The sequence below is a fragment of the Triticum urartu genome, chromosome 5A (genome assembly GCF_056163025.1).
Source record: "Triticum urartu cultivar PI428250 chromosome 5A, HENAU_Tu73, whole genome shotgun sequence".
Taxonomy (NCBI): Eukaryota; Viridiplantae; Streptophyta; class Magnoliopsida; order Poales; family Poaceae; genus Triticum; species Triticum urartu.
Window position 1 is genome coordinate 447,461,963 of NC_141877.1, and position 18,121 is coordinate 447,480,083.

Genomic DNA, 18,121 nt, shown 5'->3' on the forward strand with positions numbered 1-18,121 from the left:
GTAGTATCTTGATCTGAAGTTTCATGATCATTATCATTAGCTTCCTCACTAACTGGTGTAGGTGTCACTGAAACAGTTTTCTGTGATGTACTACTTTCCAATAAGGGAGTAGGTACAGTTACCTCGTCAAGTTCTACTTTCTTCCCACTCACTTCTTTCGAGAGAAACTCCTTCTCTAGAAAGTTTCCGAATTTAGCAACAAAAGTCTTGCCTTCGGATCTGTGATAGAAGGTGTATCCAATAGTTTCCTTTGGATATCCTATGAAGACACATTTCTCCGATTTGGGTTCGAGCTTATCAGGTTGAAGCTTTTTCACATAAGCATCGCAGCCCCAAACTTTCAGAAACGACAACTTTGGTTTCTTGCCAAACCATAGTTCATAAGGCATTGTCTCAACGGATTTTGATGGTGCCCTATTTAACGTGAATGCGGCCGTCTCTAGAGCGTATCCCCAAAACGATAGCGGTAAATCAGTAAGAGACATCATAGATCGCACCATATCCAGTAAAGTACGATTACGACATTCGGACACACCATTACGCTGAGGTGTTCCAGGTGGCGTGAGTTGCGAAACTATTCCACAATTTTTCAAATGTACACCAAACTCGTAACTCAAATATTCTCCTCCATGATCAGATCATAGAAACTTTATTTTCTTGTTACGATGATTTTCAACTTCACTCTGAAATTCTTTGAACTTTTCAAATGTTTCAGACTTATGTTTCATTAAGTAGATATACCCATATCTGCTTAAATCATCTGTGAAGGTGAGAAAATAATGATATCCGCCACGAGACTCAATATTCATCGGACCACATACATCTGTATGTATGATTTCCAACAAATCTGTCGCTCTCTCCATACTACCGGAGAACGGCGTTTTGGTCATCTTGCCTATGAGGCACGGTTCGCAAGTACCAAGTGATTCATAATCAAGTGGTTCCAAAAGTCCATGAGAATGGAGTTTCTTCATGCGCTTTACACCGATATGACCTAAACGACAGTGCCACAAATAAGTTGCACTATCATTATCAACTCTGCATCTTTTGGCTTCAACACTATGAATATGTGTGTTACTACTATCGAGATCCAACAAGAATAGACCACTCTTCAAGGGTGCATGACCATAAAAGATATTACTCATATAAATAGAACAACCATTATTCTCTGATTTAAATGAATAACCGTCTCGCATCAAACAAGATCCAGATATAATGTTCATGCTTAACGCTGGCACCAAATAACAATTATTTAGGTCTAATACTAATCCCGAAGGTAGATGTAGAGGTAGCGTGCCAACTGCGATCACATCGACTTTGGAACCGTTTCCCACGCGCATCGTCACCTCGTCCTTAACCAATCTTCGCTTGATCCGTAGTCCCTGTTTCGAGTTGCAAATATTAGCAACAGAACCAGTATCAAATACCCAGGTGCTACTGCGAGCATTAGTAAGGTACACATCAATAACATGTATATCACATATACCTTTGTTCACCTTGCCATCCTTCTTATCCGCCAAATACTTGGGGCAGTTCCGCTTCCAGTGACCAGTCTGCTTGCACTAGAAGCACTTAGTTTCAGGCTTAGGTCCAGGTTTGGGTTTCTTCTCTTGAGTAGCAACTTGCTTGCCGCTCTTTTTGAAGTTCCCCTTCTTCTTCCCTTTGCCCTTTTTCTTGAAACTAGTGGTCTTGTTGACCATCAACACTTGATGCTCCTTCTTGATTTCTACCTCCACAGCTTTCAGCATCGCGAAGAGCTCGGGAATAGTCTTGTTCATCCCTTGCATATTATAGTTCATCACAAAGCTCTTGTAGCTTGGTGGCAGTGATTGAAGAATTCTGTCAATGGCGCAATCATCTGAAAGATTAACTCCCAATTGAATCAAGTGATTATTATACCCAGACATTTTGAGTATATGCTCACTGACAGAACTGTTCTCCTCCATCTTGCAGCTATAGAACTTATTGGAGACTTCATATCTCTCAATCCGGGCATTTGCTTGAAATATTAACTTCAACTCCTGGAACATCTCATATGCTCCATGACGTTCAAAACGTCGTTGAAGTCCCGATTCTAAGCCGTAAAGCATGGCACACTGAACTATCGAGTAGTCATTAGCTTTGCTCTGCCAGACGTTCATAACATCCGGCGTTGCTCCTGCAGCAGGCCTGGCACCTAGCGGTGCTTCCAGGACTTAATTCTTCTGTGCAGCAATGAGGATAATCCTCAAGTTACGGACCCAGTCCGTGTAATTTCTACCATCATCTTTCAACTTTGCTTTCTCAAGGAACGCATTAAAATTCAACGGAACAACAGCACGAGCCATCTATCTACAATCAAACATAAACAAGCAAGATACTAATCAGGTACTAAGTTTCATGATAAATTTAAGTTCAGTTAATCAAATTAATTAAAGAACTCCCTCTTAGATAGACATCCCTCTAATCTTCTAAGTGATTACGTGATCCAAATCAACTAAACCATAACCGATCATCACGTGAGATGGAGTAGTTTTCAATGGTGAACATCGTTATGTTGATCATATCTACTATATGATTCACGCTCGACCTTTCGGTCTCCGTGTTCCGAGGCCATATTTGTATATGCTTGGCTCGTCAAGTATAACCTGAGTATTCCGCGTGTGCAACTGTTTTGCACCCGTTGTATTTGAACGTAGAACCTATCACACCCGATCATCACGTGGTGTCTCAGCACGAAGAACTTTCACAACGGTGCATACTCAGGGAGAACACTTCTTGATAATTTAGTGAGAGATCATCTTATAATGCTACCGTCAATCAAAGCAAGATAAGATGCATAAAAAGATAAACATCACATGCAATCAATATAAGTGATATGATATGGCCATCATCATCTTGTGCTTGTGATCTCCATCTCCGAAGCACCGTCGTGATCACCATCGTCACCGGCGTGACACCTTGATCTCCATCGTAGCATCGTTGTCGTCTCGTCAAGTTTATGCTTCCACGACTATCACTACCGCTTAGTAATAAAGTAAAGCATTACATCGCGATTTCATTGCATACAATAAAGCGACAACCATATGGCTCCTGCCAGTTGCCGATAACTCGGTTACAAAACATGATCATCTCATACAATAAAATTCAGCATCATGTTTTGACCATATCACATCACAACATGCCCTGCAAAAACAAGTTAGACGTCCTCTACTTTGTTGTTGCAAGTTTTACGTGGCTGCTACGGGCTTAAGCAAGAACCAATCTCACCTACGCATCAAAACCACAACGATAGTTTGTCAAATAGACTCCGTTTTAACCTTCGCAAGGACCGGGCGTAGCCATACTCGGTTCAACTAAAGTTGGAGAGACAGTCGCCCGCAAGCCACCTATGTGCAAAGCACGTCGGGGAAACCGGTCTCGCGTAAGCGTACGCGTAAGGTTGGTCCGGGTCGTCTCGTCCAACAATGCCGCCGAACCAAAGTATGACATGCTGGTAGGCAATATGACTTATATCGCCCACAACTCACTTGTGTTCTACTCGTGCATATAACATCAACATAAATAACCTAGGCTCGGATGCCACTGTTGGGTTTCGTAGTAATTTCAAAATTTTCCTACGCTCACGCAAGATCATGTGATGCATAGCAACGAGATGGGAGAGTGTTGTCTACGTACCCACGCGGACCGACTGCGGAAGCGTTGACGCAACGTAGAGGAAGTAGTCGTACGTTTTCCCGATCCGACCGATCAAGCACCGAAACTACGGCACCTCCGAGTTCGAGCACACGCTCAGCTCGATGACGATCCCCGGACTCCGATCCAGCAAAGTGTCGGGGAAGAGTTCCGTCAGCACGACGGTCTCGTGACGATCTTGATGCATTACAGCAACAGGGCTTCGCCTAAACTCCGCTACAGTATTATCGAGGACTATGGTGGCAGGGGGCACCGCACACGGCTAAGGAATAGATCACATGGATCAACTTGTCTGTTCTAGGGTGCCTCTGCCTCAGTATATAAAGGACTAGAGGGGGGAGGCTGGCCGGCCAAGGTGTGGCGCGCCAGGAGAGTCCTACTCCCTCTGGGAGTAGGATTCCCCCCCCCCCCAATCCTAGTTGGAATAGGATTCGCGGAGGGGGAAAAGAGAGAGTGGGGGCCGGCCACCTCTCCTAGTCCTAATAGGACTAGGGGAAGGGGGAGGCGCACAGCCCATGTAGGGCTGCCTCTTCTCTTTTCCACTAAGGCCCATCATGGCCCATTTAGCTCCCGGGGGGTTCCGGTAACCTTCCCGGTACTCCGGTAAAATCCCGATTTCACCCGGAACACTTCCGATATCCAAACATAGGCTTCCAATATATCAATCTTTATGTCTCGACCATTTCGAGACTCCTCGTCATGTCCGTGATCACATCCGGGACTCCGAACAACCTTCGGTACATCAAAATGCATAAACTCATAATATAACTGTCATCGTAACCTTAAGCGTGCGGACCCTACGGGTTCGAGAACAATGTAGACATGACCGAGACACGTCTTCGGTCAATAACCAATAGCGGGACCTGGATGCCCATATTGGCTCCTACATATTCTACGAAGATCTTTATCGGTCAGACCGCATAACAACATACGTTGTTCCCTTTGTCATCGGTATGTTACTTGCCCGAGATTCGATCGTCGGTATTCCAGTACCTAGTTCAATCTCGTTACCGGCAAGTCTCTTTACTCGTTCTGTAATACATCATCCCGCAACTAACTCATTTAGTTGCAATGCTTGCAAGGCTTAAGTGATGTGCATTACCGAGAGGGCCCAGAGATACCTCTCCGACAATCGGAGTGACAAAACCTAATCTCGAAATACGCCAACCCAACATCTACCTTTGGAGACACCTGTAATGCTCCTTTATAATCACCCAGTTACGTTGTGACGTTTGGTAGCACCCAAAGTGTTCCTTCGGTAATCGGGAGTTGCATAATCTCATAGTTATAGGAACATGTATAAGTCATGAAGAAAGCAATAGCAACATACTAAACGATCGGGTGCTAAGCTAATGGAATGGGTCATGTCAATTAGATCATTCAACTAATGATGTGACCTCGTTAATCAAATAACAACTCATTGTTCATGGTTAGGAAACATAACCATCTTTGATTAACGAGCTAGTCAAGTAGAGGCATACTAGTGACACTTTGTTTGTCTATGTATTCACACATGTATTATGTTTCCGGTTAATACAATCTTAGCATGAATAATAAACATTTATCATGATTATAAGGAAATAAATAATAACTTTATTATTGCCTCTAGGGCATATTTCCTTCATCTCGAGCAAAGTAAGTAGTGAAAAGTGAATATATATGATAGTCCTTATACAACTATTTACTGACATATATGGTTGTTTGTATTTTTTCAGGAAGAGTATGGTGACACGTGCGAAAACGATTATGATACCGATGGTGATGAGTGCAATTTTGATACTGGGTACGATGAATACCAGCAAAAATCACTGGATAGGCATTGGACGGTGATGTCCATGACATTCAGGACAGACGAGGAGGCATACGATTTCTATAACGACTATGCGAAAAAGTGTGGCTTCAGCATTAGGAAGGACAACTTGAAATATAGTAAGGGTATCGACGCACGTAGGTGGTTGAGGAGGTTTCTCTGTTCAAGGTCTAGGAAACGACAGGCCAAGTTTTGTACCATGGAAGGGAAGAAGCGCAGGCTGAGAGCGGAGACTCGGTGCTATTGCGAGGCCCATCTAACTGTGAAGGTTGACAGAGAGCGCTCCATTTGGTATGTCAGCAGTTTCAGCGATGATCATAGTCACACTCTTGCTAGACCAGATGAAGTTATATATCTTCGATCTCATAATCAGATAAAGGAATACCAGAAGCTCGAGATCTTAGCAATGGCGGGTGTTGGGCTCAAAAAACATTGGATTTATGACAACTTCGTTAGTAGGTATGGATCATATGCACTGGCTGGTTTTGGGAGGAGGAAGCTTTATAACATGTGTTATAGGGAGAAAATGAAGTTGCTAGCAAAGGGTGATGCGGACACTGCGATTGGTATCATGATGACGAGAAAGACAAGGGATCCAGACTTTTTCTTTGAGCACACTGTTGACGCAGAAGGAAAGCTGAAGAACATGTTCTGGTGTGATTCTCAGTCACATCGGGATTACCTTGACTTTGGTGATGTAATCGTCTTCGACAGCACTTACAAGATGAATAGGTACGGAATGCCATTCATACCTTTTGTTGGTCTAAACAATCATCGTTGCACCACTGTGTTCGGTTGTGCAGTTGTGTCAGATGAGACGGAGGATACATACGTTTGGGTGTTGCATACCTTCTTAAGAGCTCATTGTCAGAAGAAGCCGAGGTCTGTAATTACTGACGAAGACGCAACCATGATAAGGGCCGTCAGAAAGGTCCTTACTGACGTGTGGCATCGACTTTGTTCGTGGCATATTGAGAAAAACATGCAGAAACACCTCTACCACAAGTCCCTTAAGGAGTTCAGGTCTCTTATTTATTATGCCACTACACATGATGAGTTTGAGGCGAGATGGGCAGCTTTTAGAGCTAAATGGGAGTCGGAGAAAACTGAAACATGGTTGCGTAGGATGTACCGGAAGAAAAGGCTTTGGGCTGCGTCATATCTCACCGGTGGGTTCTTCCTTGGTATGCGGAGTAACCAGAGGAGCGAGAGTCTGAACTCTTTCCTTCATATGCATCTTGACTCTGGCATGACAATTGTTGATATGGTTGTGCATTATGAGAACTGCATTGTTCGGCTCCGTGAGAACGAGTCACACGACGACTGCATGTCCACACAGACACTCCCTGTACCAGTACTCGACGAGTTCAAATGCATTGAAAAAGCCGCTGCCCGTGACTTCACTGCGGTGAACTTTTACCTCTTGCAGAAAGAAATGAAGAAGGCAGCGGATCTTGAGATTATAGATAGACTGAGTGGAGCTGTCAGTAGGAGATTCATAGTGGCATGGAAAAATAACAGGCAACTGAGATTCAAAGTGGACTATACACCTAGTAATTCAGAAGAGACAGTGAAGTGCAGTTGTGATAGTATGAAACGTAAAGGTCTTCCATGCAAGCATGTTCTTTATGTTTTAGCCAGGTTGAACGTGCAGTACTTACCTAGGTGCTTAGTGCTGCGAAGATTCAGCAAGAATGCTAGAGGTGGACTGCCCGTGAAACGCACTAGCGATCTCTTCGCATGGGGATGGGCAGGTACTGAGGAGAGAACTAAGTACAGTGTGTTGACTATTTTGTATGCGGAAGCAAATCATGCGGCATGTCATAAACCATTTCTATTTGATAAACTGAAGGCTGCTCTGGAGGATGTGATAGAAAATAAGGATGTTGAGGAGGAAGATTATGTGAGACAGCATAGAGTTGCACATGATGATGCTTTTGTGCCGAATCAAAATCATGTTTTTGTTGGTGATCCAGAAAAAATTAATACGAAAGGAGCACCGAAAGGGCAGAATAACAAAGGCCGTGGTAAGGAATCTGGTGTGACTACAAACGGTAGACCCAAAGGTTTTGATGAGAAACCTCCTATACATCTATGCGGTTTATGCAGAGAAAAAGGTCATTTCAAAAACAATTGTCCTCAGAATCCAAAGTATGTACACACCATTTCATTAACGTTCTTTTCTTGTTTAGTTAATACTTTACAAAATTTTGACGTATATTACAATTTTTCTATGCAGGAACATGGCATGATGATCATAGCAAAGAAATGTTTGAATAAAAAGAACAACTTCTGATTATAGTTGATGATTTATTTGGTTGTCTTAAATAATAGTACTTACATATTTTTTTCGTTACATCGATACAGGAGACTTGTAATCAGTGTTTACTTATGTCATATTTGTTGGCACTATACTCGTTGTTCTTAATATGATATGCGGCATACAAATTTTACGTTATAATATGATATGCGTTATACAAATTCAACATGATATGTAATATATACATTTTTTCGTACATATATATGATTTTGTGTATAAATAATGCATGTTGGGCGATCAGAGGCGCTGCACAGCCGCCGGTTGCTTTAATTTAGAAAAATAACATTAACAGGCAAGGCTGACCCGCGAGTTGCGCCAGCGGACGCAAAGAGGCGGTACGTACGAGGAGGATTCAGGAGCCGACGTAGAGGGCGATCCTGAGGCTGACGCTGCCCTCGGCCACAGAGGGGCGCACGTACGAGGAGGATCCAGTAGGCGCCGCGGAGGGCGATTCCGAGGCTGACGCCGCCCTCGGGCGCTGAGGGGCGCACGCGGCCCGATGTAGAATCAACCTCGGGGCCGGCAACGGCCAACCCTAGGGCGACGCGCGGCGCGGGTCCGTTGGCCAGATGACGCGGCCCACGTGCGCCATGTAGCGGCGAACGTGCGGCGCGGGCAGCGCTCGCCTCTGAGATCGTCATCATATATCATCGGAGTATTTTAAAACCCCAAATCGTATATTCGCGAGAACACTCATTGAACATAAATTAAAAATTAAATAATAAAATAAGAAATGATTAAAATGTATTTTTAATAAATTTGCCAGGGTACATAAACTTGACATGCTAAAAATATTTGAAACTCACATAAAAAAATAAAGCATCCACACACAATCCTCAGTCATGAACAAATAATATTTTGACAATCATGTAGAATTGTCGTATGATATTTTTATTTTTGTTTCCTCTTCGCAAGTCGAATTACTTTGTCTTCACTTCTGTAAGCTTATTTTCGGGGGACATAATAATTCCAGCTATCATTCTTTCTTTCGAACTATCAATAGATTCCTGAAAAGTAATAAAAATAATATTATTTTCATCACTTATATATGATATAATGTACTAATTTTTCATACTTAAAATGTACCCACCTGAGAAATAATAGTAATAAATTTTTCTCTGTCCCAGTATTGCAAAACAGCGAAGGACGAACAATCCACATGAGTTTCTGTGTTAAAAAAACATAAGTGCAATTTTGAAAGCACGTTAAGTAAGATAGCACTTGATCAATTAATGTATTTCAAAAGCACATGCTACATGTAACTCACCCATCTTCTTGTTGAGGCATGTCGTTGGGGACTATAGGCCATGCGGACACATCCGGGAATGACATAATAGCACTATCATTTACATGTTGAATATCTCCTGCAAGTTGCTCTCTCTGACAAAAAAATATGAACACGTTGACTACATACGGTAAACAAATTATATAGTTAATTGTACACACATGAATACGAAACTTACAAAATTTTCAACGAATTTCCTGGTAGCTTCAGAGATATTTTCGTCCCCCTCAAAGAATCAAGAATTTGGAACTCTTTCTTTCTAGTGTGCAAAACACATGTAATCCAATGGTTTTATCCTTATTTAAAGCAAAATAAGCCTATTTCATAACTTAAATATTGTTAGTAAGCTCGGCTTTCACATATGTAACATCCCAAATTTTCAATTTGAAATGTTATACACTAAATCATCATTGCATATCATATTTATTGCATTTTGGTTGATCCTAGAAATTTTCGCAACTCAAGGACTCTCGGAGAGAGTTGGGGATTTCGTTATTTTCATGTTTGAGTTGTCTCAAATTGTGAGAATAGGATCATTTGATTTTATTTATTTTATCTTTAATTATTTCTAATATAAAAATATGAGAGAGGGAATAAAATGACATTCCCAAAAATAAATAAATATTGAGGATTTAATAAAAAAGTCAAACAAGATTTTATTTGGTTTTATTTGCTATTTTATTTGAATTTAAGAAAAATGTGCATTTTCAAAATTGCATTTAGGCCCCAAATAAATGTTCATCCTGTGCAGCTTGATTTTAGAAGCCGGGGAAAATTTATTTCAGGATTTTTGGAGTCCGTTTAGTAGTCCTTTTGTTTTTTTCTGAGCGTAATTATTTAAAAAAACGCGCAACCAACGTACGGGCCGTGTCCGACCCGGACACTAAGGCCCGTCCGGCTTTAAAAGCCGGGGAGGCCCAGCCGGAAGCCCCCCCCCCAAACCCAAGCCGCCTTCGCCCCGCGCCGCCGCCGCCTTGCCGCGCCGCCGCCGCCGCCTTCGCCCCGCGCCGCCGCCGCCTTGCCGCCGCCGCCGGACCACCGCCGCCGCCGCCGGAATAGTCGCCGGAGTTGCCAGAGGTAGTTTTTTTTAGTCGCCGGTTTTTTTTTCCGAAAAACCGTTCGGTTTTTCGACGGTTTTGTTTATTTTTTTTAGTTTCGGTTTTTTTAAAATAGATCGGTTTTCTGATTTATTTAAATAGCGAGCGTTCGTTCGTTTTAACGAACGTTCGTCGTTTTTCTTTTTCTCGGATTAAATCCGCGATTTTTCTGATCGCGATTTCTGATCCGATTTTCGTTTTAGTATAACTTTTTGCTCGTTTATCGGAATCAGGCGATTCAAGCGCCTGGAGTTTCGTCTCGAAACCCTCTTTCCGTTTAACCAACTCAAACAAGTTTTTGCCACTATAAAAATTGCCTTAGATCCAGATTAGTAAATGAAGTCTGTTTCTTTTGTCGTTTGTCTTTCGTTGCTTCGTTCGATTTGATTCTTTTTGCCAACCGAAGTTCTTAAGTTAAACCTTCTGGTTAGATCTCTTATTTGAGTTTTACCTGTGCATTACTTGAGTGCTTATTGTATGCTTGTTTGTTTGCGATAGAGTACCCGGAGTGCGCCGCTTGTTACTTCGAATCGCTAGGTTTCCCGGATCATCAGCAAGGCAAGTAACACTTTGATCATACCTCCTACTACCCAGTTTTATTGCATTAGATCAATCCTTACACATTACATGATTAGGATCTAATTAAATTGTGGGTTTGGGAAGTAGTTGAGATAGTACCTATTACCTGTTTAATTATCAAACATTTGGGAGTTACTTCTACGTTGCTTATTGCCATGCTATGCTAGTAGATGTGGATTGGGTGAGTGTATCCATGACAGATGTGAGATTGTTAATTAATGGTTTATTTAAGGTGGCAACTTAAACACACATCTGGGTGGATTGAGGTACCTGGGTATTCCAGGATTGCCTGTTTTCCTTTATGGACCGCCACCCAGGCTCAAAGGGATCATGAGATTATCCATGCTAAAAACTTCCGTGTGCAGCCACAAGCTATTATGGGCTCTAGCATAGTTGACTAAGTCATGCGAACTCTTACAGTGGTAGACTAGCAGATGTAGGGGATATAGGTGGTACGGTCTACCCATCGTAAGGTGCTAGCGCTTCTGAAAGACTATGTCTCGGTCATCCGTTTCTCAAACACCGTGTAGTGCAAGAAACCAAACGGAGGCGATCGAGTCTTGTGGGGAAAAGTGCGCAAACCTCTGCAGAGTGTATAAACTAATCATGGTTAGCCGAGTCCCTGGTTATGGACATCTTGAGTATCTAGTACCTGGATTATCATGTGAATCTCAACATGTTACTATAAAATTTAATTTTGATGGGTTTGTTTAATGATGATGTTTAATTGGGATTGAGAATGCTGTCAACCATTCTCAATGTTTAACAACCACCATGATAGTTAAATGAATTTATTCCTTTGCAGCAGGGAAAAATTGGCTTTACGCAAAACTGTAACCATAGAGCTTTCCACCAGCCAAATATGCATATAGTATAGCTGTTTCATTCCATTACTCTCTATGTGTTACATTGCCAGCATATTCCATGTGTTGACCCATTTTCGGGCTGCAACGTTAATGTTGCAGACTTTTCAGACAACGATTAAGGAGTTTTAGGTCGTGGTTCTATACTCAGTGATGCCGTTGGAGTTGATGGACTCACTTATCTTCCAAGCCTTCCGCTGTTATCATTATTAGATGGCCTTAAGCCATATTTATTGTAATAAGTTCTCTTTTGAGACCCTCGATGTAATAAGTGTGTGATTGCTACTCTGTTATAAATCCTTCAAGTACTGTGTGGTTTCAGCATTACTGATCCAGGGATGACACCGGAGCACAGAGATTGGACCGTTTGAGGTCTGGTCGCTACAAGATGGTATCAGAGCACACGCTGACTGTAGGACACGACCACTAAGCTAAAGACCTAGAACACTACTCACTCTCTTCTCTTTCTGACTCCTCATCTTTTCTACTCTTTTAGGATGGCGGATGCAAGGAACAAGTTCACTCAACCGGATGAAGACACACCCTTTGGACGTCACTTGAAGGAAGTCACTAGATACCTGAACATAGGAGTGCCAAGCTTCACCGGAACCTACAACGCCACTTTACTTGAAGAAGAGCGCTGGATGATTCAAGTTCAAGTTCCAGGAAGGACGTTCATGCCAGTCACTGAGCCCATAGAGTTTTCTTTTGATGCACCAACTTGGAATCTAGGAAAGAGCATGGCAGCTCACATCGTCATGGGACGCATTGGAGAAGTCTACCGCAATGATCTCAAGGATACCATCTACCAGATTTGTGGGCGCCGAGATGAGCACTGGGAGATGATCAGCACCAGGAAGGATAGATCAATTGCAGCTTTCATCCAGGAGTTAAACTAGCACATTAGACGTCAGGAGAATCAGATGTGCGTCGACATGATAGACCTGAAGAAGGCAAAGACAAGAATCAAGGAACTGGAGGAAGAACTCAAGGCTACTCGTAAAGATTATGAAGAAGAAATTGAAGTATTAGTGGATAAGAATGCCGACCTAACAATGAAGATCGGAATATTTATGGGAGGCCCTACACCGGTACAAGAAGACAAAGAACCCAAGGAGATTCGCCCGGAAGACTACATCATCATCGACGACACCGGCTCGGATCCCAACGATAGCAATGATGACTATGTTGATGAAGCCGGAGCAGATATCATGGAGTCTGCAACCGAAGAATATTTCTACTAGACCACCTCATCAGTAGTAGTAGTCCACCATGTAAATATTATAGTCCAAGCACTTTTGCGATAGTTAGATCGATTGTATGCCCTTGTTTGATTGAAGTGAATTGTTTGCTTTTGCCTCATGTGCATATGGGTAGTGTTTTCTCTTTAGACCCTCTCTATTCTTAAATCTCATCTTTTCTAAACCCTCAGATGCCTCTGAGACGTGACCCCGGATTTACCTTTCCACCGGAGCTCACTCAGTTGATCCAGCAGCAGAACACATTGATGCAGTTGCTAGTCCAGAATCAGAACCAGGGGAACAACAACAACCCACCACCACCACCACCTGTTGATCACTTAGCCCGTTTTCTTAGGCTGAATCCACCGGTGTTTTCCAGTAGCACCAAGCCGATAGTAGCAGATGACTGGCTCCGCAAGATAGCTAGAGAGTTGACCATAGCAGGATGCACGGATGCGGAGAAGGTGAAGTTTGCCGCACATCAGCTTGAAGGACCTGCAGCATCATGGTGAGAGAATTTCACAGCCACTTTCCCTGTCGATACTATCACATGGGACCAGTTTCAGCAGGCTTTTCGTACTGCCCATGTTTCAGCAGGAGCTATGGCCATGAAGAAGCGAGAGTTTCACAACTTGCACCAAGGAGGACGGACAGTTGGCCAGTATGTGGAAGACTTTAGTAAATTAGCACGTTATGCCCCAGATGACGTTGCTACGGATGTAGCAAAGCGGGAGAAATTTCTGGAATGACTGAATGATGAGTTGAGCATGCAGTTGATGGTAGCAACCTTCAACAACTACCAGGAGTTGGTAGATCATGCTCTCATGATTGAAGGGAAGCAGCAGCAAATTGAGAATCGCAAGAGGAAGTATGCTCAAGGAAAGTACAATTCAGGAGCTCAGTAGAAGCCACGATTTACCCCTAGGCCGGAAGGACATTTTCAGCATACCCATGGAGGAGGTAGCTCACACAATCACAATGGCCCCAAGAATGGTAATGGGAATGGAGGAAGCAACATCCAGAACCGTACCAACCCATCAACCCCAGCCAAGAAAGACCTGAGCCAAGTCACTTGCTTTAAGTGCCAGAAGACCGGACATTATGCCAATGAATGTCCTGAATCCTAGAATGGAATTGGCAATGGAAGCTCTGGGAAGAAGCCGAACCCTTTCAACAGGGGACAGGTGAACCACGTTAACGTGGAGGAGGTTGAAGAGCAGCCGGATGCAGTAATCGGTAAGTTTTTGGTTAAGTCATTTACTGCACTCGTTCTTTTCGATACTGGTGCATCGCATTCATACATATCAAGGGGATTTGTGGATAAGTATAAACTGCCAACCCAAGCCCTTAGGTCACCCATGTTAGTAACCTCGCCTGGAGCAGAATATATGGCTAGTCTATGGTGTGATCGGTTACCATTAAGAATTGGTAAGTATGTTTTTCCCTCAGACCTAATAGTGTTGGAATCCCAAGGATTGGATGTGATATTAGGCATGGATTGGTTGTCAAAGTATGAAGGGAGTATTGAATGTGCCAGTAAGTCAATTTTGCTTACCACCCCAGAAGGGAGAAGGATCAAGTATGTATCTCAACATGTGCCAAAGAGGACTCAAGTAAATTGCTTAACAGGAGTTGTACAGGAGGAAGTACCAGTAGTGAAGGATTTCCCTGATGTATTTCCAGAAGAGTTGCCAGGCATGCCACCGGATAGAGATATTGAGTTTTTGATTGAGCTTTTACCAGGCACAGGGCCAATATCAAAGAGACCATATAGTATGTCTGCAAAGGATTTGGTGGAAATTAAGAAGCAAATTAAGGAGTTACTGGATAAAGGTTATATTCGCCCAAGTTCTTCACCTTGGGGATCGCCAGTACTTCTAGTAGAAAATAAGGATGGATCATTAAGGATGGTTGTCGATTATCGAGGATTGAATGAAGTAACCATCAAGAACAAGTACCCACTACCGATGATCAATGATCTGTTTGATCGATTGCAAGGAGCTAAGGTATTTTCCAAGATCGATCTGCGATCAGGATACCATCAGTTGAAGATTCAGGAACAGGATATACCCAAGACGGCTTTTACCACCAGGTATGGGCTGTACGAGTATACCGTTATGTCATTTGGTCTGACTAACGCACCTGCATATTTTATGAACATGATGAACAAAGTGTTTATGGAGTTCTTGGATAAGTTCATCGTAGTGTTCATTGATGATATCCGGGTTTACTCGAAGAATGAAGAGGATGTTGGGTAACGTAGCACAAATTCAAAATTTTCCTACGTGTCACCAAGATCTATCTATGGAGTCATCTAGCAACGAGGGGAAGGAGAGTGCATCTACATACCCTTGTAGATCGCTAAGCGGAAGCATTCAAGAGAACGGGGTTGATGGAGTCGTACTCGTCGTGATCCAAATCACCGATGATCCTAGTGCCGAACGGACGGCACCTCCGCGTTCAACACACGTACAGCCCGGCGACGTCTCCCATGCCTTGATCCAGCAAGGAGAGAGGGAGAGGTTGAGGAAGACTCCATCCAGCAGCAGCACAACGGCGTGGTGGTGATGGAGGAGCGTGGCAATCCTGCAGGGCTTCGCCAAGCACCGCGAGATATGAGGAGAAAGAGAGGGAGGGCTGCACCAACAGGTAGAGATCAGATCGCGTGTATTGGGTAGCCCCTAGGCCTCATATATATAGGGGAAGGGGAGGAGGGTGCGCCCCCTCTAGGGATCCCACCCCTAGAGGGGCGGCAGCCCCAAACCCATCTATGGGTGGCGGCCACAAGGGAGGAGGAGAGGGAGGCGCAGGGAGTATGGGCCTTAGGGCCCATCTGCCCTTAGGGTTTGCCCCCTCTCTCCTTCTAGGCGCATGGGCTTTAGTGGGAGGCGCCCCAGCCCACCTAGGGGCTGGTGCCTTCTCATACTTGGCCCATGTATGCCTCTGGGGCCCATGCCCCCCCCCCCCCGGTGGACCCCCGGACCCCTCCGGTGGTCCCGGTACATTACCGATAAACCCCGAAACCTTTCCGGTGACCAAAACAGGACTTCCCATATATAAATCTTTACCTCCGGACCATTCCGGAACTCCTCGTGACGTCCGGGATCTCATCCGGGACTCCGAACAACATTCGGTAACCACATACAAACTTCCTTTATAACCCTAGCGTCATCGAACCTTAAGTGTGTAGACCCTACGGGTTAGGGAGACATGCAGACATGACCGAGACGTTCTCCGGTCAATAACCAACAGCGGGATCTGGATACCCATGTTGGCTCCCAAATGTTCAACGATGATCTCATCGGATGAACCACGATGTCAAGGACTTAATCAATCCCGTATACAATTCCCTTTGTCTATCGGTATGATACTTGCCCGAGATTCGATCGCCGGTATCCCGATACCTTGTTCAATCTCGTTACCGGCAAGTCTCTTTACTCGTTCCGTAACACATCATCCCGCGATCAACTCCTTAGTCACATTGTGCACATTATGATGATGTCCTACCGAGTGGGCCCAGAGATACCTCTCCGTTTACACAGAGTGACAAATCCCAGTCTCGATTCGTGCCAACCCAACAGACAATTTCGGAGATACCTGTAGTGTACCTTTATAGCCACCCAGTTACGTTGTGACGTTTGGCACACCCAAAGCACTCCTACGGTATCCGGGAGTTGCACAATCTCATGGTCTAAGGAAATGATACTTGACATTAGAAAAGCTTTAGCATACGAACTACACGATCTTGTGCTATGCTTAGGATTGGGTCTTGTCCATCACATCATTCTCCTAATGATGTGATCCCATTATCAACGACATCCAATGTCCATGGTCAAGAAACCGTAACCATCTATTGATCAACGAGCTAGTCAACTAGAGGCTTACTAGGGACATGGTGTTGTCTATGTATCCACACATGTATCTGAGTTTCCTATCAATACAATTCTAGCATGGATAATAAACGATTATCATGAACAAGGAAATATAATAATAATCAATTTATTATTGCCTCTAGGGCATATTTCCAACAGTCTCCCACTTGCACTAGAGTCAATAATCTAGTTCACATCGCCATGTGATTAACACTCACAGGTCACATCGCCATGTGACCAACATCCAAAGATTTTACTAGTGTCGCTAAACTAGTTCACATCATCATGTGATTAAGACTCAATGAGTTCTGGGGTTTGATCATGTTTTGCTTGTGAGAGAGGTTTTAGTCAACGGGTCTGCAACATTCAGATCCGTATGCACTTCGCAAATCTCTATGTCATCTTGTAGATGCAGCTACTACGCTATATTTGGAGCCATTTCAAATAACTGTTCTACTTGGAGCTATTCTAAATTGTTGCTGCATTATACGTATCCGGTATCTCTACTCAGAGCTATCCGGATAGGTGTTAAGCTTGCATCGACGTAACCCTTTACGACGAACTCTTTTACCACCTCCATAATCGAGAAAATTCCTTAGCCCACTAGTTACTAAGGATAACTTTGACCGCTGTCCTGTGATCCATTCTTGGATCACTCTTGTACCCCTTGACTGACTCATGGCAAGGCACACTTCAGGTGCGGTACACAGCATAGCATACTGTAGAGCCTACGTCTTAAGCATAGGGGACGACCTTCGTCCTTTCTCTCTATTTTGCCGTGGTCGAGCTTTAAGTCTTAACTTCATACCTTACAACTCAGGAAAGAACTCCTTCTTTGACTGATCCATCTTGAACACCTTCAAGATCATGTCAAGGTATGTGCTCATTTGAAAGTACTATTAAGCGTTTTGATCTATCCTTATAGATCTTGATGCTCAATGTTCAAGTAGCTTAATCCAGGCTTTCCATTGAAAAACACTTTCCAAATAACCCTATATGCTTTCCAGAAATTCTACGTCATTTCTGATCCATAATATGTCAACAACATATACTCATCAGAAATTCTATAGTGCTCCCACTCACTTCTTTGGAAATACAAGTTTCTCATAAACTTTGTATAAACCCAAAATCTTTGATCATCATCAAAGCATACATTCCAACTCCGAGATGCTTACTCCAGTCCCCAGAAGGATTGCTGGAGCTTTGCATACTTATTAGCATCTTTCAGGATTTGACAAAACCTTCTGGTTTGTATCACATACAACCTTTCCTCAAAAAAAACGTCGAGGAAACAATGTTTTGACATCCTATCTTCAAGATTTCATAAATAATGCAGTAATCGCTAATATAATTCCAACAGACTCTTAGCATCGCTACGA

General features: G+C 43.4%; 1 protein-coding gene across 1 annotated transcript; it reads left to right on the forward strand.

The window, feature by feature from the left end:
• Positions 1 to 5,684: 5,684 nt before the first annotated feature.
• On the forward strand, positions 5,685 to 7,781 carry LOC147971852 (protein FAR1-RELATED SEQUENCE 5-like). The gene is made up of 3 exons (XM_087524154.1): positions 5,685 to 7,512; positions 7,595 to 7,602; positions 7,725 to 7,781. The coding sequence occupies exons 1-3, from the start codon at positions 5,685 to 5,687 to the stop codon at positions 7,779 to 7,781; spliced, it is 1,893 nt and encodes a 630-aa protein (XP_087380280.1).
• The last annotated feature ends 10,340 nt before the right edge of the window (positions 7,782 to 18,121 follow it).

Coding starts and splice junctions, on each gene's coding strand:
- LOC147971852 (XM_087524154.1), top strand. CDS start 5,685: ATGGAAGGGAAGAAGCGCAGGCTGAGAGCGGAGACTCGGTGCTATTGC.